This window comes from Mus caroli, unplaced genomic scaffold, assembly GCF_978045245.1.
Source record: "Mus caroli unplaced genomic scaffold, Mus_caroli_1 scaffold_1, whole genome shotgun sequence".
Taxonomy (NCBI): domain Eukaryota; kingdom Metazoa; phylum Chordata; class Mammalia; order Rodentia; family Muridae; genus Mus; species Mus caroli.
Genome location: NW_028227256.1, coordinates 82,032,292 through 82,059,885, shown reverse-complemented (window position 1 = coordinate 82,059,885; position 27,594 = coordinate 82,032,292). Strand labels below are relative to the sequence as shown.

Below are 27,594 nucleotides of genomic sequence, written 5' to 3'. Positions count from 1 at the left end.
CCAACCAAAGGCAAGTGCAGAGAATCCAGGCAGAGCAGCTAGCTAAGGTGTGACATTGACAGCGAGGCAACACAGGGCTTCAGCAATTTCACCATGGTCTTGAGAACAAGAGGCAACTCACAGAATTCAGAAGTGGATCACAGCCGAGGCTATAGCCAGTCGGGGACAGTACCATTTTTGAAGAATGGGTGCCTTACATTTATTCTGCACAACTGTTGCTCTTACCTGGAATGCTCATTCTCATTCTGTAAGTTAGAAAACCAGCCTGAAGTGGAAAGGTAAAGAAACAGGCGTAAAGATGCAAATAAAACAAAAGCAACCAACAGAAGCCTGGAAATAACAGGCAAAACAGAAGCAGAGACAAAGGTGGCTAGGGACGAGGGCCTGTCCAGGGCTCCAGGCTCAGACCTCTGCTAAAGAGGTACAAATTACTGACCTGCAGGAACAGGTCCCGAGACTACAGGGATGCAAACGAAGGCATACACCAAAAAGAGTACACTTTATGTGTTCATTTATATGGCATTTCTGCACCGGCCAAACTTAGCTGTGTAACCAATGATATGTGGTTCTCTGGGGCTGGAATCTGAGAGGGGGTTTTCTGCCAAGAACAAGGGGGCTTTAGGGGGGCAGAGGATTGGGCCTGTGTGATCACTGTGGCATGATTATATTTGGTAAAGTTCACCAAAATCATCACTTTAGGTAAATGCATCTTTACATATCTATAAAACTGTCTTAAACGTGTAAGTCTAATGAGCTCTCACGTGGTGTGAATTACCAGGTGAGGTTTTACCATCATTACTGTAGTCCTAGTATGTGTGACTCCAAATGAAATCTTTGCCCTTATTCATATCTGTCTGATGTAATAACTTTTCTTGCTTTAGAGGTTTCTCGAGGGTGGGGTAATTTTCTGACACATAAGCATGCTTGTGATTCTTATGCAGACTCACACACACACACTAGCATTAGTGCACACTCAGTCCCCATCCCTGAGACACTCTGGGCCAAGCCTACACACACACACACACACACACACACACACACACTCAGTCCCCATCCCTGAGACACTCTGGGCCAAGCCTACACACACACACACACACACACACACACACACACACACACACACACACAGTCCCCATCCCTGGGACACTCTGGGCCAAGCCTACTGTTCTAACTGTACTTGGCTGCAAATTCTACCGTCGGTGTCTCCATAGGAAGTACAGAGAAGCTCTGTCCTGTGTGGGCTAGCCTTGGTTCAAATCTAAAGTCCCAGAGGCCTCGTGGGTGTCCTGGGGGTGGGGAGTGGGGGTGTCTCATGGATCAAATACATTTGGGAAATATTAGACGGGGTTACATAGAACTCTTCTCAGTTGAAGACTCAGAGACCCTAGCTCAGGCTCATTCGAGAGTCACGTGGTTGCCTTTTGTTTTATTTCAATTTTCTCACATAGTGATCCTGACAAATTCTAGACATTTCAAAGATGCCAGCTCAGGTTGTTGTTGTTGTTGTTGTTGTTGTTGTTGTTGTTGTTGTTAATTTAATAATTTCTAGCAATTTTATTCAGGATAACCTTCACCCCAATCCAGTCTGAGAACACTTCCTAAAGGTTACAATGAGACCACTGGGGGAATAGATCCCCAGGTTAGGAAGGGGACAGTGGACACACCCTTCCCGTGTTCTCCAGTGTTAATCCTTTGCCTCCCTGCCTGTCACTCCACTCTAGGCAGATCTGGATTCCCAGCAAGTGCCCCTGAAACCCATAATGCTTGCTAACCACGCTGGGGAACCGCACAAGGCAGGGGTGGAGAAGTGGAGGGCGGAATTGGCGCGGGCCTGCTGGCTTCCTGCTCAGTGTGCTGAGATCACTTTCGTTTTTCTTTTCTTGAAGCCTGACTCCCCGCGGGACTTCCAAGTCAGCATAACTTCGGGTCCAGACTGGGCTGTCAGGCTTTTCCAGGAAGGATCCAGGAACCCCTTAACTAATCCTGGGAGAACTCGGGAGAACCCGTGGCAGTCCCCGGCATCCAGGTACGTTCTGCTCTTGGGCTCTGCAGCTAGATTCCTGATTCTTGGGGTCAGCTTTTATCTGCTGTACCCTAGACTTCCCAGGTTCTCTCTTTGCTAAGTAATCTTTTCCAGAGACTCGAGCATGGCTCCTATCCTGGCTCGGACCCTGGAGTGGAGGTGGATAAGAGGGAGGAAGGGGAGGGGAGGGGAGGGCAGTGAGGGCTTATACACACAACTCTTTTTCTGAAACAGACTTTGGGGACAGTGTCCAGTGCCTATTCCCAAGGTTGGACCTTGCAAGTGTCCACGGTGGGCGGTGCCGTCATCATCTTCCAACACTTGCCTAACTATGGAGCTATTGGGAAAAAGAAAGTAAGGGGCGCCCTTACTTCTCTCTAGCAGGTTATGGATGGTTTTTGTATGTTTGCTTTGTTTTGGTTTTAGTCCATGGTCATTTCACTGAAATACATTACTGTGCATGAAAATTCAAGGGAAATATAATTTTTACAGCTGGTGACCCTGATTCCAAATGAGCCACAGAACACTTGAAATGCTTTTCACTTCTATCCTATCGGGGACTGTGGCTAATGTCTCGTCTCCTAGTCACTTTGATAGTACTGTGCACTGTCGAGCCTTTCCGACTTGTCTGATTTTTTCCAGCTTAATTATGCATTCATTGTATATGATGCTCATTTTATTGATTGTTTGGGGCTTTGTCTTTCCTAATGGGTGTTTGTCTTTCCCTAATTTATTTGTAAGGCCCCTTAACATAAAAACCTGCATGCAGGCAGCTGAGACACAGGATCTTTTTTCCCCTCTTCAGGACAGAATTTCACAGTGTGGCCCTGAGTGTCCTGGAACTTAATATATATATATATATATATATATATATATATATATATATATATATATATACCAGATGGCCTCCAACTGCCTTTGCCTCCAGTGCTGGCATTAAAGGCTTGCACCATTTCCTCAGGCTTGAGATACCATATCTTGCACAGTGAAAAACAAAATATCAGAGACAGACACACTCTACTGTAGATTGGTGTCCTTGGCAGAGGTACTTAACCTCTGTAGATCTGACTTCCATCTTCGGAAACTGTGGCTGGTGGCAAATGGCAAAGTTGCCACAGCAGCGTAGGTCTGAGTGCTGCTGCCATCCTAAGCAGAACCCAGAGCACATGCTCACGCTGCCTCCCCTCCCCCACGCATAGCCTCAACAGCTTTCCCTCCCACCTGTCCCCGGTCTGCCAGGATTCCCTCCGGACTGGATGATCCTGTGACACATCTCCCTGCTCTACAGTCCTACTGTGAAGTTGGCTTCTTTTTGTTTTCTCCTCAAACTTTTTTTGCTAAGTTTAAGAGATTGGGAAAGAAGAAGAAAGGGACAGACAAGTCTACTCAATGTGACGCTGGGATTAAATTCCTGGAAATACTCTTTAATATTTAATATTCTGTTTTTAAAAAGAGGAAAGGGGGACCCTTGCCTTCTTTGTGTTTAAGACTAGCAAACAAACAAACAGAACTGTGTTGCTAGCTGGGATGCAGCTCAGCGATAGGGCACTTGCCTAAGATGCACAGGTCCTGGACTCCATCCCCACTACTGCCAATCAACAACAAAAGCGCCCCCTCTGTGAACGCAAGGTTTACTAGGGCCTGCCTTCTTACATCAGTTTGTCACCTGGAAGTTTTCTGTTATAACTCGCTGGTTATTTTCTCATGATCTGGAAGCAGTCGATTTTTAGAAACATTCCATAAGAAGACCCAGGTCCATCCTGAAGAATGAAATGGGGTCATAAAATCAAGCGTTGACTTTGACCAATCCTATTTTTCATATATCCTTCCTGATTTTATTCATGTGTTGTCTGCTTGCATCAAAGTGTTGTGAGTGATTTTTCAGTGTCTAAATATTACCAGGTTTCTAGCTCCGCATGTTGGGAGGTCTCTTTCTCATAAGCATTGGTATGAGATAGTGCTCTGCTACACTGAGGTGATCTGTTCTAAGCCAGCTCATATATATTCAACTCTCTCTATACATACACTCAGGCTGTGGCCAAGCACTCTCTCAACTGTAAACCAGCATCTAGAATGTCAAGATTCGATTAGTACTCAGCCCCCTCCAGATTGTATAATCTAGCATGAGATCACTTTCCCCACCCCTGCCTGCATTAGAGTTCACCACAGTTAGGGAGTTGTGATGACAGTGACCACCTTGCAATGCTGTGTGAACTCCATCCTTGGAATAAAGGCTGGACATAGGACATACTCAGTGAAGAAGAGATTTTTAAAAACCCACTTTATGTTTTAAAATCCCTTTCAGGATGGTTGTATGCCATTGTCTGTCCTTCTCAGCCTCTGTGGTTGCTGGGCACTGCCTTTATCTCCTCTACCAATGGATCTTTTAGCAAGACTTTGCTCTGTAGACGGCTAAGGGATGCTTGAAGACTAGGGTGTCTACCTTTGAGAATCCATTTTATGCAGAGAGCCAGTCCCCATGCTCCTGAGAACTTTTGCCTGTCTTCTCAGCCTGCCTCTTTTTATAGGATGTTCACTCTGACCAAAGCCTTGGAAAAGGCTCTTCTCCAGCATTTCATATACATGAAGGTGAACATTGCCTATGCCATCAACAAGCCATTCCCCTTCTTCGAAGCGCTCCGGGACAATTCCTTCATCACTGAGAGAATGTACAAGGTGAGGCCTGTGGACCCTCCACAAAGCTGTCCAGTCTTCATTAAGTATGTTCCAGTATTGAGATCTCTGACTACAACCCATCAAGGTTTCTAGAACATGGAAGGCCCAACTTGACCATGATCATTATTGCAGGAAGGGAGGTTGGGAGAAAGGGTGTCTTGAGGCTGTATTAGTGATAGGGTATATTGTAGGTGCTGTAAGTTCAAAGATGGATCTGTTTCTTGCCTGTTTAGCTTCTGGTGGCTGGAAGCTCTTGGAGTTCTTAGATTAATAGTCTGCACTGCACTCACTGCACTGACCCCAACTCCCTGACTTAGCTCCACTGCACTGCACTCACTGCACTGACCCCCAACTCCCTGACTCAGCTCCACTGCACTGCACTCACTGCACTGACCCCAACTCCCTGACTCAGCTCCACTGCACTGCACTCAACTGACTGACTGAACTTAGAGACCTGTATGACTCTGTCTCCTGAGTGCTAGGATTAAAAGCAAGTACTGCCAAGCCTGGACCTAAGCTTTTCTTTACAAGCAACTTGCTCTGTCCCAAGCTGGCCTTCAACTCAGAGATCTGCTTGCCTCTGACTCCTGGGATTAGAGGTGTGTCTGTATTCCAGCCAGATCACACAGACCTAGAAGGTCTTTGGATATGATGATCACTTGCCAGAGCAGCCCTGTTTCTGGATTAAAATTCCTCTACAAAGAAAATTGCAGCAGCCTTTTCCAAGTCTGACACAGCTCCAGCTCCTTCATCAGCCCACAGCCCACAATGCACTGCCCAGTGAGGGTACCCACTCACTCACTGAGACTCACATTTTCCTTCCAACAACTGTGCTTTCCTTTATGACACTGTTCTCAGTTGCAACTGGCTATTTACTGACTGTCTTTTCAGGGATGGATGCCCTCCTCCTCCACTGGGGCAGGACCCCACCTGGGCAGGACCCCACCTGGGCAGGGCCCCACCTGGGCAGTACTCCCACCTGGGCAGGGCCCCACCTGGGCAGTACTCCCACCTGGGCAGTACTCCCACCTGGGCAGTACTCCCACCTGGGCAGGGCCCCACCTGGGCAGTACTCCCACCTGGGCAGGGTCCCACCTGGACAGCAACACCACCTGGACAGGGCTCCACCTGGGGAGGGTATCACCTGTCCCATCACCGGATCCATCTGGGCACCCAAGGACTAGCTAACCAGGCCTAGCAGACACTGGAAGAATTTTGCAGCCAGTTCTCTCTTTCAATGACTTCTATCCTAAAGATTTAACTCTATATTTTATACTAAAATTCCTCTTAAATTAAAAAAGAAGATTTCTTAAATTTGAGGTTTTTGTTCTGTTCTGTTTGAGACAAGATTTCTCTGTGCAGCCCTGGCTGTCCTGGAACTCACTTTGTAGATCAGGATGCCCTCAACTAGAAGACATTAGCAATCTGACTGCCTGTCTCCTGAATGCTGGAATTAAAGGCGTGTCACCAAGCCTGACTTTTATATTGTTTTTTATGTACTGTAATTTATTTATTTGGGAGTGAGGTGCGCATGTGCCATGGTGTGCAGGTGGAGGCTGAAGGACACCCTGTAGAATCTGTGCTCTCCTTCCACCCTACAGATCACAGGGATCAGACTCAGATCATCAGGCTTGACAGCCAACACCTGCACCCACTTAGCCATCCTCAGCAGCCCCCAAAGTAGCTTTCTTACAATATAGAAAACCACAAATCTAGAGCTCTCCGCTCAGTGAATACTCATTCAAACTAACCCTCTGCTCCACTCTTTGAAGGAATCTCTGGAAGCCTGTCAAAATCTGGTCCCTCTGTCCAAAGTGGTGCACAATATTCTCACCAGTCTGGAGCAGACTTTCCAGCCGTCAGTGCTGCTGACATTGTTCAGCCAGGTCAACCTACGGGAATACCCCAGCCTGGTGGCAATTTTCAGAAGCTTCAGAAACGGTAATGTGGTTTCTCCAATCCTTGTCACATGTGCAGTGGTGCTACAGTAAAAGCCTGGGTTTGTTTCCAGTGTGGATTGCACATTCCAATGCCTGCTTTCCCTGTGTAAAGGCATAAACCATGCTTGCTCACAACAGCTGCTGGAAGCGTCATCCTGGCTGACTCTGACCTCAGCTTCCACGATTCGAATCTCTATAGGACACAGGTGTTTTTACTGAAGCTATTCAATGAATGTTAGTGCAGGTGTAAGTTGTGACAGAGTCTCACGTTGTAGTCCAGAATAGCTTAAAATGTAATCCTTCTGCCTCAGCCTTCTTTCCAAGTGCTGGTGTTACAGAAGTGAGCCATCACACACACCCATCTTGAAAATATGAAGTACAGGACCATCTCCAGGGAGCACATAGGGCAACTGAAATGTCAGGACTTGCTATGAAAGAAAGAAAGATGGGGGGGGGGGGTAGGGGAAGAGAGAGAGAGAGAGAAAGAAGAAGGAGGAGGAGGAGGAGGAGGGAAGAGAAGGAAGAGGAGGAGGAGGAGGAGAAGAGAGAGGTGAAATGGATTCAATGTCTATCTCTTTGTGACTGTGGGTGTCCCAGACATTTTATATGATCATTTCACATGACCTTAAAACCACCTGAGACATCATTGTTAGTTGCTCCTGACAGAGAAGGAAGGGGAAGTTCAGAGGTAACTCCACAGTCACTTGTCAGATTTCTATCTCTGTCACAAAATGCCTATGATAATGAACTTACAATGAGAAAAAGTTAGGGGGCTCTGACCTGTGATACAGTTTGAGCCTGTAGCAAGACTGTATCACCGCAGGATGTGTGACAAAATAAAACTGTTCACCGTGTGTTCTGAAAATGGAGAAAGGAGAGACTTGGACCCCACAATCTCCTCTAGAGCTGCTCCCAATGACCTAACACCTCCTCTTGGCCCCAGCTCTTCACATCATCCCGTCTCCCTGTAGTGTCACCTGGGAACCTAAGCTTTGAGGAGACATTCGGCATCTAGACTACAGAACTGGATAGATAAAGAAACACAAAGAGGGGCAGCCACGGGGCTGAGGGTTGGACTGAGAGTGAGAGGACCAGGCAATAAAACCACTTGAGATTGGAGAACATGGACCCAGCAGACAGTGAAAGAAGAGACACCAGGCACACTGCACTGTGACATTGGTGACATTGATGTGTCGCTCTCAAAAGGATCGTCCCCAGGGGAGAGAGGATTCTTTAAGATAAGAGAGCAGCTGAGGGACACCTTTACCTCTAGGCCTAGCAGCAGGGCCAGTGGACCACAGACTAAGGATACGCTAAGTTCATCTGAGCCCTGCCAGGGCTCAAGCATCGCTCTGGCTGTGCAGTTCTGTGGTTTTGTTCTGAGCCTTTGTTGCTATCTATGAAGGTTCCTGTTCAGGGGTCAAGGTATCTTTACTTCTGAAATAAATGGTGAGGAACAATCTTAATAGAAACCAACCACAATCTATTCAAGGGGACAGTGTGTGGAAAGCCAAGGGCCTGATGTTGGGATGAGAAGGAAGATCCTAGGGTGCTCAGATCGAGGCAGCCAGATCATAGGGTGCAGTGAAACTTGAGAAGTGAGCAGAAACCAGAAGACTAAGGTCCCAACAGAACCTGGTAAGGAAGCCGGGCGTGGTGGCGCACCCTTTTAATCCCAGCACTCGGGAGGCAGAGGCAGGCAGATTTCTGAGTTCGAGGCCAGCCTGGTCTACAATGTGAGTTCCAGGACAGGCTAGGGCTATAAAGAGAAACCCTGTCTCAAAAAAAAAAGAAAAGAACCTGGTAGGGAGGTTTTGAGGTTTTGTTTCATTTGATCCAGGGAGATAAGTTTATTTATTTAAGAAAATGATAAACACAAATATGTTCTAGAGACCTATGTTAAAATTATAGCTTTCACACAATTAACTAAATTCCATAAAATCAAAATTAGAGAAAATTAAATCTAGATAAAAAATACCCATTTTTATGTGTTAAAACCCATTTTTTCTTAACTCTTTTCCATTCATTTTATTTTGCAGTCTTTTTGTAAATTTTTATTAGATATTTTCTTCATTTATATTTCAAATGCTATCCCAAATGTCCCCTATACCTTTCCCCCACCCTGCTCCTCTACCCACTCACTCCCACTTCTTGGCCCTGGTGTTCCCCTGTACTGGGGCATATAAAGTTCGCTAGACCAAGGAGCCTCTCTTCCCAATGATGGCTGACTAGGCCATCTTCTGCTACATATGCAGTTAGAGACACGAGCTCTGGGGGTACTGGTTAGTTCATATTGTTGTTCCACCTATAGGGTTACAGACCCCTTCAGCTCCTTGGGTACTTTCTCTAGCTCCTTCATTGGGGGCCCTGTGTTCCATCTTATAGATGACTGTGAGCATCCACTTCTGTATTTGCCAGGCACTGGCATAGCCTCACAGGAGACAGCTATATCAGGGTCCTTTCAGCAAAATCTTGCTGGCATATGCAATAGAGTCTATGTTTGGTGGCTGATTATGGGATGGACTCCTGGGTGGGGTAGTCTCTGGATGGTCCATCCTTTCATCTTAGCTCCAAACTTTATCTCATTTAGCAGTCATTTTTCAAAAGATTTTCCATATTCCATTTTCATATTCTCTCCCTCCCTCACCTTCTCTCAGATCCTCCCCCCACTACCCACCCAGTTCATAGTCTTTCTCTCTTTAAAATACCCAAATCTAACCAAACCCCACAAACAAAAAACACAAGTAAACACAAATAAAACAGACAAACAAGAAACATGGAGTCCATCGTTCTGTGTTGGCTAACGGTTCCTGAGCATGGGCCTAGCCCGGAGTGTGATTGACAGACCCAGCTTGACTCCATGGGAGAAAACAGACTTTCCCTTTCCTGTCAACTCTTCCTTGCAAATATCTTCTTTGTTAGAATTGGGACTTCTATATATGGCCAGCAGAAAGTGTGGCCCAGATTAAAGATGGATCTTCCAACTCAAAAGATTTAGAGTTGGGGTAGGTCTTCCCACCTCAAATGGCTTAATTAAGGAAAGTCTCTCACAGGTGTACCCAGCCACTTGAGTCTTTTACGTTCCAGATGTTCTCAAGAAGACAACCAAGAAGAGCCAGCACAATGGGGATAGCAAAACATCGTCAGGAGTCGTTTTGTGGCTGCATTCATTTAGATTAACTGTAGTAGGTTTTACTCTAGAGCCCATGACCCATCTAATCATGTGCTGTTGACCACATTAACAGTGTTGAGTGTGGGTCCCATTTCATAAAACAGTCCTCGCATCCAATCAAAAGGTGATTGGTCACTTGCATAACACTTGTGCCAGCATTGCATCAGCAAGTACATCAAGTAAGCAGGTCACTGTTGTAGCTCACAGCATTCCTAGCTGGGTGACATTGATGATAACTCCTCCTATGGTAGTGTCCATAGAACCTTCCAACACTATGAACACTAGTCAGTAGGGATGAAGCTTCTAATGGAGCAACAGCTGGATTGCTTCATGTCTGTTCCTCCCTCAGCAATAGGGTCTTACCAACAGGGTTGTGGAGGATAATCGATAGCATTGGCCTGTAATGTTTAGGGGTAGGAGGAACCTCTGGGATTCCTTTAGCCAATAACTCCAAAAAGATGGACTGTTTTCCATTCCTGGTACTTGGTAGCATATGGTAACTTATCAGGGCATTGTCTCCCTCATTATATGGTAACTCCATTTAAATAACATTTATATATGTATATATTTTAGGGACCTTCTACAGTAGTAGGTTTCTATGTGGTCAACCCATTTTTGGTGATGGATTGGGGACTAAATAGCACTGAGTGCCTGAATAAATCAAAGTCAGAAGAGGCCACAAATGGATTCATGTGGTGATGAACCTGTTCTGTGCACCTGGGGAAAACCAGTAACTCTCCCTCTGGTCCTGTGCGGAAAGATGAACTAGGCAATCCTGTCTGCCAGATAACTTCTGAGTCTTCAGGGTCCTGACATGTGTTCCTTTGCTAATTCCAGTTGGTTATACCTATGAAGAGAAAAACAGACCCCCACCGACCCTGCTTGAAGACCTGGCCAACCCAGCAGAAGGGTGCTCCCTTCAGACACTGCTGCCACCACCCCGACCCCAGCTATCGCTGCCAAGTCATCTGTCCTCAGCACCGAGAGTCTGTGACCCCAGAGCAACCGCACAGCCAATCACTGAGATCCTGGATGAGCAGCCCAGTCCTTCTCCCCAAGCTGTGCCTCTCCCTGGCTGCATTCAGGAAGGAAAAACCACTCCAGGCAAGCCACAGATCCAGCCTGTCTGTCCTACCTAGAGGCTTGCTCCCAGTCCATTAGAACCCCAGATTGCTGTCTTTTGTTGATCTGTTCCTTTCTCTGCATCCACCCATACACAACCCTCTCTAAGAAAATCACAAGCGCTGCCAGTGACCAGGGAGGCCCAGATGCTAAAGCATCTTCTTCCTATTCCTGGACACTCCCACTTCTGCCCTTGGTACTTCACCTTTCCTGAGCCTTTAGGCCAGTGGTTCTCAACCTTCCTAATGCTACTGTGCTTTAATGCAGTTCCTTATGTTGTGGTGACCCTAAACCATAACGTTATTTTCGTTGCTGCTTCATAACTGTAATTTTGCTGCTGTTATGCATCACAGTGTAAATAGTTTTGGAGATAGAGGTTTGCCAAAGGAATCAAGACCCACAGGTTGAGAACCACTGCTTTGGGCCATTTTACTCTTTTCCCTGCAACCTGTGGTTTTTCCCTCCTCCTTCAGCTGCCAGTAACGATTTTTTTTAATTAGATATTTTCTTTATTTACATTTCAAATGTTATCCCCTTTCCTAATTTCCCCTCCGAAAACCCCCTATCCCGTCCCCCCTCCCCCTGCTCCCCAACCCACCCACTCCTGCTTCCTGGTCCAGGCATTCCCCTATACTGGGGCATAGAACCTTCACAGGACCAAGGGCCTCTCGTCCCACTGATGACTAACTAGGCCATCCTCTGCTACATTTGTAGCTAGAGCCATGAGTCCCACTGTGTGTTTTCTTTGGTTGGTGGTTTAGTCCCAGGGAGCTCTGGGACTACTGGTTAGTTCATATTGTTGTTCCTCCAAGGGGGCTGCAAACCCCTTCAGCTCCTTGAGTACTTTCTCTAGCTCCTACATTGGGGACCCTGTGCTCCGTCTAATGGATGACTATGTACATCCACTTCTGTATTAGTCAGGCACTGGCAGAGCCTCTCAGGAAACAGCTATATCAGGCTCCTGTCAGCAAGCTCTTGTTGGCATCTGCAATAGTGTCTGGGTTTCATGGTTGTTTATGGGATGGATCCCCAGGTGTGGCAGTCTCTGCTCTGAACTTTGTCTCCGTAACTCCTTCCCAGGGTATTTTGTTCCCCCTTCTAAGAACTGATATGGTCAGAAAGAAGACCTGCAAAGGATGCCCAGCCCTTCTGCTGGCTCTGTGCAAAGTAACACTGACTGGGCTGTGGAGGGAGACTATGCACATGCCAAATGAGAGGCTGTGGTTGCAACCTCAGGAGAAAGAAAGGGGAGAGAAGCAGAGAGGGCTGTCCTTAGACTCACGGAGCAAACCAAAAGTCAAAAATACTGGTGTGGGTCTGGGGTGTAGCGCAGTGGAAGATCACTTCCTTGGTAGATGTGAGGCTCCCCTCTCTCCTTTCTCTCTCTCTCTCTCTCTCTCTCTCTCTCTCTCTCTCTCTCTCTCTCTCTCCTGTTCCTAGTTGACACATAGATTGTTGCACACTTACAGTGATGATTCTTCCCTAGCTCCAGAAGCCTTTGAGTCTCAGCCTTATTCATTCCTTTCTATGTCATAGTATGTCCAGAGTAGAGCCCAAGGCCTACTGCCTGCCAGATAAGCACTCCACCACTGATCTACACCCCTAGCCCCTTTGTTTATTTTTAGATGACTCCGATTCTAAGACATATATATGCTATTAACATTATTAGAAAATATCATGAAAACTTTATGTCTGTTGGACCTAATTGAGCTTCCAGACTTGTGCCACTTGCCTTCCCTAAAGCATCATTATAAAAATAAAGTTTAGTTACATTAACCATAGCAGGATGTATTACTGACATTGCTGAAGACTGACATTGCGTTCCAGAGTTGGGAATAAAGGAGTATGGACTCAGTAACTTTTCCTCCACTCCTCTGATACTTGCCATTCAAATAACTTTAACATAATCGGAAAGCTAATGTTAATAGAAGATTTCATTATCTACATTTTCAAGTGAAGAGGAGGAGGTGGAGGAGGAGGAAGAAGAAGAAGAGGAGGAGGAGGAGGAGGAGGAAGAGGGGCTGGTGAGATGGCTCAGTGGGTAAGAGCACTCGACTGCTCTTCCGAAGTTCCAGAGTTCAAATCCCAGCAACCACATGGTGGCTCACAACCATCTGTAATGAGATCTGACTCCCTCTTCTGGGGTGTCTGAAGACAGCTACAGTGTACTTATAAATAAATAAATCTTTTTAAAGAAGAAGAAGAAGAAGAAGAAGAAGAAGAAGAAGAAGAAGAAGAAGAAGAAGAAGAAGAAGAAGAAGAAGAGATCTTGTTATTAAACTATTCAGTCCCTTCTCTATCCTACCTTTCCCAGGTCACCTGCCTTCCTTACTGGTTAGAATCACTGTTCTCTTTACCACTCTGGCCCCTACTTGCTGCTCATCCTGAAAGCCTCAATTCTTTTTCTTCCCTCTTCTCAGTGTCCTCCAGAGATCACCAGAGAAAAGATAAGGAAGACTCTCGAGAGATGCTCCACAGTCCCTCAGGACCCGAGTCAGGTAATCCGCCTTTGGCCTTACTGTTCTCCTTTCCTGGGCGTGTATACCATGCACTTTCCTCCCTGACAGGCAGTTCAGTAACTGAACCCCTTCCTTCCTCCTTCAGTTGTCAAAGACAACTTAACATCCAAGAGTAACAAGCAAGATGACTCAGGAGCACGACCTCTGGGTTCCCCCGGCACCATGCATGGTGATGCTAGTTAAGGCTGACTTAACTCTCAGCAACCTTGCTTGGGATAGCTTAAGCTCATCTCCACTTTCCTACCAAACAGAAAAGAATTTGAGTCCTCTTGCTATAAGGCTGTCTGTTATTTCTGCTCTTGCTCCCATCTCAGCCAAGCTTCCTGCCCCTCACCCAAGCTTGGGAGGTAGAGTTATGGGGAGGGCAAGGAAGCAGGACTGGAAAGATAGACTTATGGATCCACCAATCACAAAGTCACAAAGTCCCCTCACACCTGCTAGACTTAGACTCTAAATCATTACGGTGTCAACAAACAGAGGTGACTCCTCAGCCACAAGAGACTGTAGTGAGCTTCAAGAGAGAAGAGGACAAGGCAGGCCTGGACTGTGTGACCTTGTAGCTGTAATGAAGTCACAGCAATAGGTGATGCTCAAACAGCCCCAATAAAATGCAAGACAGGCAAACAGAAGCCCCGTCTGTCCCCAGTGGTGGGTGATGTAGCTGATGTGGCTGGTTCTCCTTCCTTGACTTCACCCTGACTATGGGAAATGTCCTTCAGTGCTAGTCAGTTCTACATTGTACAGAAAACTAGAATATATGATATTAAAATGATATGAAAAGAAAGGAATGACTTCAAAAGTCTGTAGACAGCTTACAATGTGCCTCAGTTACCAAACCCTAAAGAAGCCAGAATTCAAGACAATTTTCAAAACAGACAGTTTTAAGGAGATGGACCTTTGTATCTGTTATGGTTTCAAGCCCCTCTGGTTTTCTTATTGCATCAAAGCAAGCCAAATTTCATAATGTATCTGCTGTTAGCAGGTGCATAGGTAACAATAACAAGATGGTCGGGACTGGAGAGGTGACTCAGTGCCTAAGAGCAGTGGCTGCTCTTCCAGAGGATCTGAGTTCAATTCCTACCACCTATATGGTAGCTCGCAACCATCTGTAACTCTAATCACAAGGTATCTGATACCCTCTTCTAGCCTTTGCAGGAGCCAAGCATACATGTGGTGCACAGACACACATGCAAGCATAACACACACTTTAAAAATGATAACAAGGGGGTCAGATCTAGGTGGAACCCTACGGGCTGGCAGACCCCTGCCTTCTCTCCCTGCTATCCAATTTCTCCAGCTGACTTTCCTCTGCATTTTCTCTTCGGTCCATGCTCACCTCTGATGTGAATTCCGTTTCTTTTGTAGTGGTAAAAGATGACTCTCCAGCAGCAAATGACCTGGAAATGGCCCAGGAAGTACTCTGCACACCTGCAAACAAGAAAGGTACAGACATCCTTTCCCATGTGACGCTTCCTGTTCTTCTAGCTGTAGCACATCCTAGCATCCATGATGCGAGCATCCATTGTGTGTCTGCAATCACATGGTGTCTCCTCATTTTCTTCTCACTCCGCCTTCCTCAAAGGCTTTGCAAAAATTATAGGTAACAAGAAGGCACTTAGACATATTGAACCAAGCATTGCTCAAATTCACTGAACTCCCATCCACAACTGCTTGGTGTGACTGGTACACTAGCCTCCCCCAGAAGGACAATGCTTTCTGGTAAGTCATAGGCAGGCAACATCCATTATCTGTCACTTAAACCTCATGGTGGCAAGCAGGTTGGATGTCCACCTGACTACCTATTCCCACCTCGCCTTTGGCGCTCTCCCATCTTCTACTCTGAGATGTCACCAGTCAATTAAAATGTGTCATTGGTCTGGCAAATGGCTCACTGGCTCGAGGTCTTTGCCACCAAGCCTGGTGACCTGAATTTGATCCCTGAAACCCATATGGTGGAAGAACAGAACCAACTTACAAGTTGTTTCTTGGCCTCTCCATGTGTACCATGGAACATATGCCCAACCTCCACATACTGATAAATGTCATAATTATGATAATGATAATAATGATAAAAACACTTTGACCTTTCTGATACTGTCATCCATTGGTTTCCCCATTGCTTCCTGGAAGCCTTCCAAGTCTGTTTTCTCCCACCTCAGTTCTTTCCATGGTCCTGGATGCTTTCAAGTGCTGGGATAGCAGGCAAACTATCTAATACTTCAGCTGCTCTAGTCTTTATCTCCTCACGTCTGGTTCTTGTTTTCCCTTCACAAATTCTTGGTTTCTCATGCCCAGAAGTCATCCTTAGGCTCTACCATTATCTGTTCCCTAGCTTAATTCCCCAAGAACTAATTCAAAGAATTCTCATTTTAACACTTGTCCTTGAAGCTTGTCCCTTCTAGTTCAAAACTCTGATCTCTTCTTCCTTCCCAGCTGATCATTTAAAAAGGTTAGGGTTGAGATCAGAGAGATAACTCGGAGTTAAAACATACACATATACACACGTGCGTGTACACACACACATGCAAGTACACAATTAACAGACAAAAACATAGTTGAATTCTTTAAATAAAAAAGACTGACAGCTCTATGTGACTATAAAAGACTTTGTTTTCTTTTCTTCTTAGCAAGAAGAAAAAAACGTCTGAACTGGTCAAATTCCAAAAGAAGACGGCAGAAAAAAAAGCCCCGTCAAGATGAGATGATGGGTAAGGGGATGCTGGAGGAGACTCCAGCAAGGGGGTACAGGAGGAGGCTTCAGCAAAGGCTGTAGATCTGATGGAATTTGTTCTGAACTCACTGGGTAGGCAGGCACACAGGAGTTCTGGTCAGCACATCGAACTGGCTTTAAATTTCACCAGACCTGTTTTGCCACTGAGTGAATGGTGAACTGGAACATGTTGGAATCCTGTTCTGACGGCAGGTTACACAGCCCAAGGTGAAGGGTGCAGAGTGTCAGGTTTCCTCTTTATTTATACACACTAGGATGGCAGCCATCCTTCCTAACTAAACGGAGAGTAAATAAACTTTGCTACTTTGAGATAAGGTGCAGAAGAGCCTGGGTCCTAGCCCTGAGAGGCAGTTCAGGGGAAAAGCCCCCAGAAAAGCTTCAGAAAGGTGTTCTCATGCCAGTGGATGCAGCTGTCCTTGGGGAGGCAGCTTCCAAAGTCCCGAGAGGAAAAAGTGCTGTGTCCTCCCCTCCTCAGTGAAGGCCACTCATCCACCAGTCCTGTCCACTGCAGAGCCTCTGGGCCTCGGCCACCCCTCCAGTGACACAGAAGCCCAGAAGCTCTCTTCACGACAGGCATAGGGCTGTCCCTGCGATGCTTTAGAGGTGCCCAGTGGCCTTCGGGTGTTACCTGTCTGAACATGGGTGCTACATGGAAGTCCCTTCCTCACTGCCTGAAGAATCCTAGGCCTGTGCCTCGTGGTTTACGAGTCTTAGAAACAGGAATCAGAATCTGCTCCAATCCCGAATCCCTCCATATTTATTTATTTGGTTAAATCTTTGTTTGGTTGGTTGGTTTGGTTTTTGGTTTGGTTTGGTTTTTCTTTGTGTGCCCTTGGCTGTCCTGGAACTAGCTCTGTAAACCAGGCTGGCCTCAAGAAATCAAAACTCACAGAAACCTGCCTGCCTCTGCCTCTCAAGTGCTGGGATTAAATGTGTGCACCAGCACTGCCCAGCTACCTGGTTAATTCTTATAAGAGCTCCCTGGGGTGGGAACTTATGGTGATGTGGGGGGAGAAAGCATGGTGCACATAAGAGAAAACAGCAAAAGTGAGGTACAGCCATCTGGAAGGGGGGCTGGGATGGGGAGCCTTTGAAGGAAGGAAGGGGTGTTCCAGGAACCTCCATTTCAACTACTCATGAGTCGTCTCAGCAGGAGTGGCCTCACCTGGACATGGAGTTCAAGAGAAGATCAAGGCGGTGGTGAGTCGGAGGACTTTGTGGAAAGATGACTCATCTACGAACGTGAAGGAGGTGACCAAGACACTGAGAGCAAGGATGAGGTGTGCCCAGACATCCAATTCACAAGGTAAGGCTGTGGGTGGCACCTGCCATTGGGAAGGCTCAGCCTGGGCAAATCTCTCAGAGCTGGCGCAGGGGTCGGGGGATACATGACCTCCGTGTTAGCAGAGAGATTTTCAGAGAGGACAGGCGAGGGGCAAAGAGAGGCAATGAATGGCCAAGGAGTTTTTGATAAAGAAACAGCCACAGGTCACCTCAGTCGAGACCTAAGGCAGAGGGTGTCAACCCTTTAGATTTAACAGTCTTAAAGATTACTAAGAACTCCCCAAGGTCTACGTCTGTGTTGTTTATGTCTACCTGTTTCTCCGTTATTCATAATTTAAAAAACATAATTTTTAAAAAAATCTTTGTTTAAAGTGAAATAATTTGGTCATGTAAGCATGTGAGAGAAAATTATTTCTGAAGCAAAAACAAACTTAGAAGACGGGTGTCCATGCAAGCTCCTGCAGTTCTCAGTGATGTCGGGCTTCATGAGAAACAGGTAGATGCTTAGAGCTGTGTCTGAACTCACGCACCTGGCTGTGGCTGTGGCTGAGGATGGGGAGAGAATCTGGCCGCACATGGAACTCCAGTCCTTTGCAAGGGCACTGCATGCTCTTAACCAGCCCCATCATCTGTCAGCTAGACTCTGAATCCTTATCTCTGGTACTGTTGTTCTCTGCTTAAATAAACTGTTACGCCAGCTGCGTGTGGTAGCCTGTGCCTATAATCCCAGCACTTAGGAGGCAAAGGCAGGTGGATCTCTTTGTGTCCAATCTCTTTGAAGCCTGCCTGGTCTATATATCCAGTTTCAGACCAGTCGGAGCTACATAGTAAGATCCATGTACCTGACTGCCAAAAGCAAACAAACAAAAAATGTTAGCACCGTCTTCTTTCTTTCTTTCTTTCTTTCTTTCTTTCTTTCTTTCTTTCTTTCTTTCTTCCTTCCTTCCTTCCTTCCTTCCTTCCTTCCTTTCTTTTTTTGGATACAGTGGTTTGATTTGGTTTGGTTTGTTTGTTTGTTATGTACCCCTAGCTGGCTTCAAACTCACTATGTAAATCAGCCTGGCTTCAAATTCAGAGAGATAAGATACATTTGCCTCTGCCTACCAAGTACTCAGATTCAACATGTGACCCTCCACATCTGGCTCTCCATCTTGGACAGGTCTTCTATTCATATAAGACTTTATAACATCTCAGACATTTGGAAAGTGTTGAACTATATTGTGAGCTAGCAACACAGGCACATACATATTCTTCTTGGGACAACTATGTAATTTGGAGACATGACAGAAGTGTTCTTTCTATACTGAACTTTCTACTTTCCCATCCTCGGGAGAGGAGGCAACTTGGAGTCTGCAATCCTCAGCTCTGAAGTATGTGAGGCCCTTCGAGGGTTGGGAGACTCCTCACGGAGTGTCCACTGACAAAGAACAGTGTTTATTTCTTCTTCTTTCTTTTAGAGATCAGCAAAGAGGCATCAAAAACAAGTGGTAGAAAGAGGCATGGGAAGAGGACCAGCACAGCAGGAAAAACCACACAAGGTAAGGATGGGGCACCATGGGTCTCAGGATGTAGCCAGCGGGGACCCACAGTCAGAGCAGCCAGACTGCTCTAAGCCAGACTTCCACTGCCCTAAAGAGCCCTTTGGATATTTCTTTTCTCACCACAACCTTCTCGTGATAGCTTAAGACTACTAATATATAGACATGCATGGACTGGACTATGTGTGTGCTTGATCATCTTTTCCCCCTCCTATCAAAATATAATGTTTGACCACTGAGGACAATATCGCCACTGCCAAGAATCTGTGTTTGAGAATATTGCTCACCCTACACTGAAAATCTCCAGCTTATGAATCAGGGTTGTTTCTAGAAATCCAGGCTCTTCCCAGGCGGCTCAAAGGTTAAGGAGCACTGGCTGCTCTTCCAGAGGACGCAGGTTTTGATTCCCAGCATCCACATGGTGGCTCGAAATGATCTTTTAACTCCAGCTCAAGGAGATCCAATGATTTCTTCTAGCCTCCGGGAGCACCAGGCATGATCGTGGTACACAGCTATACATGCAAGCAAAACAAAACACCCATATACAGACATAACTATGCATAGGCAACCCGCACTGTTATGAAAGGGCTCGTGGGCCAAAGGGTGTGTATGTAGGTCAGAGGGTGAGTATTATGGAGAGCAGAGGATGAGTTTTGTGGAGTTCGGGCTCCTAGAATCAGATTCAGGGTGCCAGGCTTACTTAGCAAGCCCCATTACTCGAGGAGCCAACTCTTGATCCCACCACACATCTCTGGCGCACAAAAACTACTGCTTCCTTTAAGAAATGAGCTCTGGAGTCTTCTGTTTCTCCCCCACAGTCTCCCTCCTCCCTTTCCCCTCCCTCTGTCGTTGTCTTCTTCTTCTTCTTCTTCTTCTTCTTCTTCTTCTTCTTCTTCTTCTTCTTCTTCTTCTCCTCCTCCTCCTCCTCCTCCTCCTCCTCCTCCTCCCTCTCCTCTTCCTCCCTCTTCCTCCTCCTCCTCCTCCTCCCTCTCCTCTTCCTCCCTCTTCCTCCTCTCTCTTCCTCCTCCTCTCCCTCCTTTTCTTCTTTATTCTTTTATTTTTATTTAAACAGCCCAGGTTCTGCAAGTCACTAGGGATGCTCTTCTATGTTCCACGCCTTCGTGGAACACGGATACTCTCCCAGCCCCCAGTAGCAGAGAGCACCTCACTGCTTTGCAAATTCCAGTCCTTCCAGTTGGTTTCTCTTAGTCAGCACTATAATTGCTGTTTTATAAGATAGGCCACAGACTAATCCCTGTCGAGAACAGAGCACACTGTGTGCTCCCACCACCACCACCACCTCTTCCTCATAGTCACACAGAAGAAATCCTATCTTCCTGCTCCCTCTGTGCTCCACACTCATAGAAACCACCTTAAATAAGTATTGCTTTCACAAGAAAATCCCCCCAACTCCCAACCCCCCTCCCCCTCTCCTCACCCCTCCCACTCCACCCCCACCCCCACCTCCACCTGCCCCAGTCCAGGGGCAGGAGCATAGATAGGTCTCCGGATGTGGCTTGCCCCAGGGACTTCTCTTCAAGGCTCTTTCAGACTTTTGGTCAATTGTCTGTGTGCCTTCTGTTTACTGTGTGGGTGGCACTGGAGGTCAGAAGTGAATCAGTCTTGTTTTCTGTTTTGTGTCTGGCTACCTTGTGCCTCTGTTTATACCTAAACAACTAACAAATCAGGACAGTGGCCAGGACACTATGAATGCCCATACCAGGGCCTATGCTTCCCTCTGCTGGACGGTCCTTGTACTGCGCATAGCGTGGATTGTTTCTCTGGGAGCTTATGCAGAGGCTTGATTGGGCGGGGTAAGTCCATCATGCCCTTGCCCATCATGCTGTCATTTGATCGTCATGATCGAACTCAAGAAAAAGGTAAAAGACTCAGAGGAGCTAAAATCCACTTAAGGTGTTTCTAAATGCTTTTTTTTTTCTTTACAATGAGAAAGCGAATATTCCCAGATGCCTCTTTAGTCTTTTTTTTTATGAAACACTTGAGGAGGCAGGAGCCCCGACCCATGCTGACTGTTGTCCTCCTACAGCTTCCCCTGACTTCCAGCACATGCCCCTCCCATATTCATATCTCACTGAATCCAATTAATTCTGGGTGTGGAGCCATCTGCTGGAGCACGGGCAACCTAGGAGGTACCACACACCCCATCAGCTGGCAAGTTCCTCCTGCCGAGACGATACAGAGATAGCTCTGGCCCGTCTGCATCCCAGGGCCAGCTCCCTGTCACTGTCAGGGTTCCTCACTCTCTCCATGTCTGAGCCACTCACCCCATCTATTAAGTGGATGATGCTTGCCTTCTTTTTGTTGGAATGAATGATGCAATTCTTGATGGTCTTGATCTGTCTGGGACATCTCCAGCCACCCTACTTCAGCCCTTCCACCTTGCCCAGGCCCTTGGTCCACGGGTCATCCCTGGACATGCCACCTTCTCAGGTGTAGCCATCACTTTAGCATTTCTCCCTGTGTTCTGGAAGCATCCACAAGCTGGTCTTTGGATTGCTAATTAGGTTTTTTTCCATCCCATTTCTCCCCTTCCTTATCAGGCTTCCTCCATAGAAGCTCCTTCATATCAGGAAATTGTTTTTTCTCTTTAATTGCTTACTTACAGGCTCCCGGTTGTTTGCTCACGCTAATGAGGGCCTACACCAGCTGTTGCAGCTCCTTAGACTAGGGCTGGCTGCTGCTGAGGAGTCACACACAGGCTGCTCCTCAGGCTCCATCATTAGAGGCCTTGTACTGAAATAGGTAAATGAGGCTAGGCCAAACCCAGCACCAGTGAGAACTCACCAGCAGACTGCCTTTTCTGGTCAGGTTCATGGCTTTAGAAGTCCTCAGAACTAAAGGCCCCTTGCATTTGGGATACAAGGGGTACCTGCAACAGGCAAAAGAGGGGGTGATGCTCATGGCCTGACCCTGCATGTGAACTTGTTGCTCACAGTACCCCAAGCCCCCACTGCCTCTTCATCTGTTGCAAGCATATTCAGGACATCCGTCTTCTTTACTTACTATAGGGAATTAGCAAAGATGTTTCCATGGAGACAGAGAACCATAGATCTCCACACTGTGCTAATCTGCCCACCCCACAGGGTTTATAACAGTAGTTCAGGGTTCCCTGTGACTCTGCTTCTCCCTCAAATTAGGATGTGATAGCAGCAAACCTCCTACTCAAATTGGATAACAGCATTGCAACCTCAGCGGTCCTTCTAGGAAACCGCAGAGCCAAGAGTCTGCCTCTGGCTCCAGATTCTCATCTACTGTACTGTTTTTTGAAAGGATACTGGAGATGGGTGATGGGACAAACCAGTCCACATGCTAGCCTGAATGCCAGCCTGGCTCCTTCTAAGCTGGGCATCCTTTGGGGCTCTTTAGATCCATGCTCTTCGGTCCTGGAAGCCCCTCCTCCCACAGCGTAACACTCCTGGCTCCATCTTCCCAAAGTAATTAATTAATTAATGTTCTTCTCTTACACCAACCTCAAACTCAACACTCATTTACAGCACTTCCCTCTGTCTCCAAGAGACAGCCCTGCATGAACTCTCCCTGCTTCCCCTATGAGACTGGAGGGGAAGGAAGCAGGAACTACCAGGAGCTATTTTTAAAACCCTTTCACAAATGTTTCAATTGACTCTTAGCTTGAGATCCCTGCTCTGAGCTTCCGAGCTGCCAAATCTTTCCTGGTGCAATTGGCAGACTTGTCCTGAAGTTGGGCTGTCTGCAGGTGATGACCTTGGACCTCATCTCTCAGTGCAGGTCACTTCACTTATCCGAGTCTGTTTGCTCTCTCAGTTCCAGAGAAGACCAAGAATGACGCAGTGGATTTTCTCTCTCCTACATTCCCTGTGACCTGTGGTAAGGCCAACGGGACTTTGTTCCAAGAGAAACTGAAACAAGGTGAGTGCCTGCTCTTCTGATGCTCTGGTCCCAGGATGATGGGTAGGCCAGAAGGGAAGAGTGTACCCGTTGAGTAACTTGTCAAGAAACAGACCCTGCTAGCCAGGCTGTAAGAGGGAAAAAACAAAAGCTACAACAAAAAGACTTCCCAAGAAGTTTCCAGACTTTTCCGTGGAGATGCATCTGGAAACCACATGAGCCGTCTGTCTGTGAGCCCTCTGAACTGGACACTGTCCTTGCTACAAGAATCTGCCCCACTCCCTCGGTGGCCTGTTACAGGGATTATGGTCCCCTGAAGCTAAGAGAGGGAGCCTCTTCTTTCACCCCAGAGGAATCCCCTCTTGCTCTGGGACGGTGAAAAGCCATAGCGGGGAGACTCAGAGGTCTGTGGTAAAGTCACAGAGGATCCAGGTGGGTCCTGGAATGGCCTGTCTTTTTCTTACAGGAGTCTCAAAAAAGTGCATTCAGAATGAGGCAGGAGATTGGCTCACTGTAAAGGAATTTTTAAATGAAGGGAGAAGGGCCACATCAAAAGACTGGAAGAAAGCTATACGTTGTAACGGGGAGACATTAAGACAGCTGGAGCAGGTATTGTAATGACCAAGGGTGATGGATTCATATCCTGGAAGAGTGGGTGGAAATTCAATAGCAAAAATGTAGATAAATTCCCATTTTGACTCAACAGCATGACTTACAAAGAGCCAGATGTTCAAGCAGAAAACGTTGTAGATGGCAAAGTTAGAACCACAGATAGATGCACATGATGAAGACCTAGTGCAAGCAGAATATGCTGAGAGTAATGGAGGCCAAGGTTTCTGTGATCAAGTAAGATTTAAGAAGCTTAGCCAGGCGTGGTAGCACAAGCCTTTAATCCCAGCACTTGGGAGGCAGAGGCAGACGGATTTCTGAATTTGAAGCCAGCCTGGTCTACAGAGTGAGTTCCAGGACAGCCAGGGCTACACAGAGAAACCCTGTCTCAAAAAACCAAAAAAACAAAAACAAACAAAAAAAAAGCTTTAAGAAGCTTTAGCCTGGTGAGTTTGAGTAGGTGGATTGGAAGGAAACCAGCTGCAGCCAAAGAATTCCTTGTATCCTCAGTCTGATAAGCTTCTATTGAAAGCCTGGTTCATAAAGAACATGTGAGATGTTTTCAGCCACTTCAACTGTAGCAATCTCCCTTCTACACCTTGTGACACTCTCTTTCTAACTTGTAACAGTTGCAGAAGGCATGAGTCATTGCAATTCCTAGACATAGCCTCCCCATAATATGCAAACCATTATCACAAGGTGCCGCCCAGTGTGCGTTTCCTCCTCTGGGTATCCAGGCTTATTACACACCAACTAAACGGGGGCAGGTGGGTGCAATACAGGATCTTGGTTGATGGTGAGAGCACAAGAAACAAACAGCCTTCTCAGGAGACAGCTCCTTTAATTGGAGCAGAACAAAGGCCATTTAAATCTTTGGGGAATGGGTAGAGGCTTTTGAGGGGAATAGACATCATTGACCAGAGCCAGGGTTCTGGGAATGCCTTATTTGCATGAAGAGGAATCCCAGGTGCTTGCCAAATGTGACCTTATAAGGAGAGAGGAAGTTGAACCTGTAACCTGACTGCCAGGCTAAAGGGCCACCTCAGGGTTGGCAGAGGTTGGGAGTGTAAGGCTACATGGACCTGGACGTGCAGGAAAGGAACAGTCCTATTCCTGCTGGTCTCAAAATGAGATTTTGGGGGTTTGGATATACCTTAACTTCTGTCTTGACACACAAACACCTGCCCCAGTTGCATGGCTCCCCAGCTCCACAACAGGGGCACCAGCAATATGGCATGGAGGGTAAAGGTGCAATCTGTTCAAACTTCAAACCTGAGTTTGATCACCAGAACCCAAGTAAATGTGGAAGGAGAAAATTGACTGCACAGAGTTGACCTCTGACCTCCATGTGTGACTGTGTCGAGTGCTCATTCCCATAATAATAAATAAAGGGTTTGTTTTTTCTAAATACACATCAAACATCACAGGGATGACCATGTATGGGTTTTACCTGGAGAGGATGAATGGAAAAAGAAAATGGAGAAGGGACTGAGGAAGGAGAGCTTGGGCCTTAGGTCTAAGTAAAAGGGAGAATTACCTTATCACTAAGGGAAAACTTAAAAGGGGAGCGGTTTGGGGAAGCTCGTTTCTCTCCCCACACCTAGCCTGATCTCTAGATACAGGTGTTTCCTAAAGGGGGGAAACATCAATATTCACAAGAGAAGAAACTTCCAGAGTAATCTCACTTGTCAACCTCTTCTCTTGCAGAAAGGACTTTTGTTCTGTACCAAGAGCAAACCTCAAAAGAAGGGTGCCTAGCGGATGAACTCCTGACCTGATATGTGCTCAGCTCCTGTGCTCGCTCCCACTCTCTCTCTGTCTCTGTCTCTGTCTCTGTCTCTGTCTCTCTCTCTCTCTCTCTCTCTCTCTCTCTCTCTCTCTCTCTCTCTGTGTGTGTGTGTGTGTGTGTGTGTGTGTCTGAACTTTGCCTTCAAGCCTCTGAGTGTCCCAGCTCTGAGGACCTTCGTAGTTGTGGTCCTCATCACAACTGACCCAGCACTGGGGTACACGCTCACGATGTCCTTGTTCACAGCTGACTTGCAATGGCAAAGTGCATGAATACTAGACAGTAAAAATAAAGCTGTTGGTGTCTCTGTGCGTTTGAAAACTATCTTGATATTAAAGTGGATATAAACTAAAGGTGTCCAAAGGAGACGGCTTTCGTGCAAGAAGTAAGCATGAGACCAAGTGTTGTTCAATGCCACACACTTAGTGCTTGTGGCAAGATGATCCAACCAAGCTCTGTCTGCAGAGACCCCCCTCCCCCTCCAGGGCAAAGGGCAATCACCTGGCAGAATCACTAACTGTTGTCAGCCTTCCTTACCTCTTAGGTGTGTTCTCCAGGCATAGTCCTACCTATAAGCTCCTTTCAAATGAGAACTTCTAGCAGAGATGGTGCTGTGTCTCCTTGCCCAGGACACTGGCTTGACCCTTGGCCAGTTTCATTCAAAGTTTAAAGCAAAGATCCCCGCCCCCACGTGTCACTTACAATGTAAACCAACCTTTATCATGCTGATTGAAAGACACTGAGGTCAAGAATGCTTAGTGTGCGGTCACTACCAAATTCCATTGATATTATAAAATATATTGATACTGGGTAAACTTTTAAGACACATATAAAATCCCATAGCCATTGCTATGGCCTTGATGTTCCTTATCAAGACCTGTGTTGAAATTAAATCTCTATCATGAGTTAGTAGGAGAGAAGCTTAAGTCATGTACGGCAGTGGTTCTCACCCTGTGGATCGAGACCCCTTTGGTTCTCAGGGGTCACCTAAAATCATCGGACACATCTGATATTTACATTACAATTCATAGAGGCAGCAAAGTTATAGTTATGAAGTAGCAATAAAAATAATTTTATGGTTGGGGGTCACCACAGCATGAGATACTGTGTTGAAGGGTCGCAGCATTAGGAAGGTTGAGACCCACTAGCTTACACAGTATTTGGAGGTGAGACTCAGGAGGTAACGGAGCATAATGAGGCCATGAAGGTAGAGGTAGAGAGAGTCCTTGTCCATTAGTACTGTGCCTGTGTAGGAAGAAGGGGTGAAGCCACACCTACCATCCCAGCCCTGAAGGAGCTGTGGTCACAGACTCAGACCCTCATTCGTAAGTGTGAACAAACAACTAGAAACCTGCAAAGAATCAATAGAAAAAAAAAAAAAAAGAAACGCCGGGCAGCGGTGGCCCACGCCTTTAATTCCAGCACCTGGGAGGCAGAGGCAGGCAGATTTCTGAGTTCGAGGCCACCTGGTTTACAAAGTAAGTTCCAGGACAGCCAGGGCTATACAGAGAAAACCTGTCTCAAAAAAACAAAATACAAAACAAAACAAAAGAAAACAAAACAGTGATTTCCTGACACGAAGAGCATATGGAAGATGGAAGCAGGAGGATCAGTTCAAGCTCAGCCCTTGTCTATTCAATACAGGACCCCAGCCCCAAGAATGATGCTCTCACTTATAGATTGGGCCCTCCCACTTTAATTAAACTAATCAAAATAACCCCTCACAGACACACCCAGAGACACATAAGGCCTCACAGATGTACCTCGTGGTTGATCTCCTAGGTGGCTACAACACCTGTCAAGCTGGCAACATTAACCCTCACAGGGATGTAAGGTTTTCAGACATTGTTTCCTTTGCTCCCTTGTCCTGGCCGGGAAGGGGGTCAGCACTTTCTTGACAGTAATGCTGACTGTTTATTAGCCTCTGCTTTGAAGAGAAGATTTACGGCAGAGTCTGCTTAGATCCAACACAACTCAAATACCAGGTCTATGGCCATAACAAAAAACTTATTGTAATCAAGCATCTATTGATTGATCGGGGATACAGAACAGTGATCGGGAGCTGAACTGTGACCCCAAGCCAGAATGTTACAGAGCTTTTAAGCTTGAAATTCACACACATCTGTGCCAAGTGAAAGTTACATTTTCCATCTATCAGGATTTAGGGAGAGGGGACTTTCCTAGAAACAGTCCATTGTGGTGGACAGCTCCTGTTCTCATTGGTTGGCTTATTCGTTTGCAGCGGGACAACTTGCCTTAGCATTCATGTCTCAGTTTGCCAACCAGGAAGTCAGTTATGCATGTAC

General features: G+C 46.5%; 1 protein-coding gene across 2 annotated transcripts; it reads left to right on the top strand.

Moving 5' to 3' along the window:
* Positions 1 to 72: 72 nt before the first annotated feature.
* Positions 73 to 25,609, top strand: Sp110 (SP110 nuclear body protein). Of its 2 annotated transcripts, none has more exons than XM_021159795.3 (13): positions 73 to 247; positions 1,887 to 2,026; positions 4,552 to 4,699; positions 6,472 to 6,640; positions 10,649 to 10,915; positions 13,354 to 13,431; positions 14,818 to 14,895; positions 16,080 to 16,160; positions 17,337 to 17,489; positions 18,925 to 19,005; positions 22,810 to 22,914; positions 23,360 to 23,502; positions 25,210 to 25,609. In XM_021159795.3, the coding sequence occupies exons 1-13, from the start codon at positions 185 to 187 to the stop codon at positions 25,258 to 25,260; spliced, it is 1,557 nt and encodes a 518-aa protein (XP_021015454.2). In that variant the 5' UTR covers positions 73 to 184; the 3' UTR covers positions 25,261 to 25,609. The 2 variants fall into 2 exon arrangements, with proteins under 2 accessions (XP_021015454.2, XP_029330718.1); XM_029474858.2 differs by having other exon boundaries at positions 17,334 to 17,489.
* The last annotated feature ends 1,985 nt before the right edge of the window (positions 25,610 to 27,594 follow it).

Excerpts from the sequence above, each read along its gene's own strand:
- Sp110 (XM_029474858.2), top strand. The coding sequence starts at position 185 with ATGGGTGCCTTACATTTATTCTGCACAACTGTTGCTCTTACCTGGAAT. Across the intron at positions 6,641-10,648 it reads TTTCAGAAGCTTCAGAAACG|TTGGTTATACCTATGAAGAG; the intron begins GTAATGTGGTTT and ends TGCTAATTCCAG. Across the intron at positions 16,161-17,333 it reads CCGTCAAGATGAGATGATGG|CAGGAGTGGCCTCACCTGGA; the intron begins GTAAGGGGATGC and ends GAGTCGTCTCAG.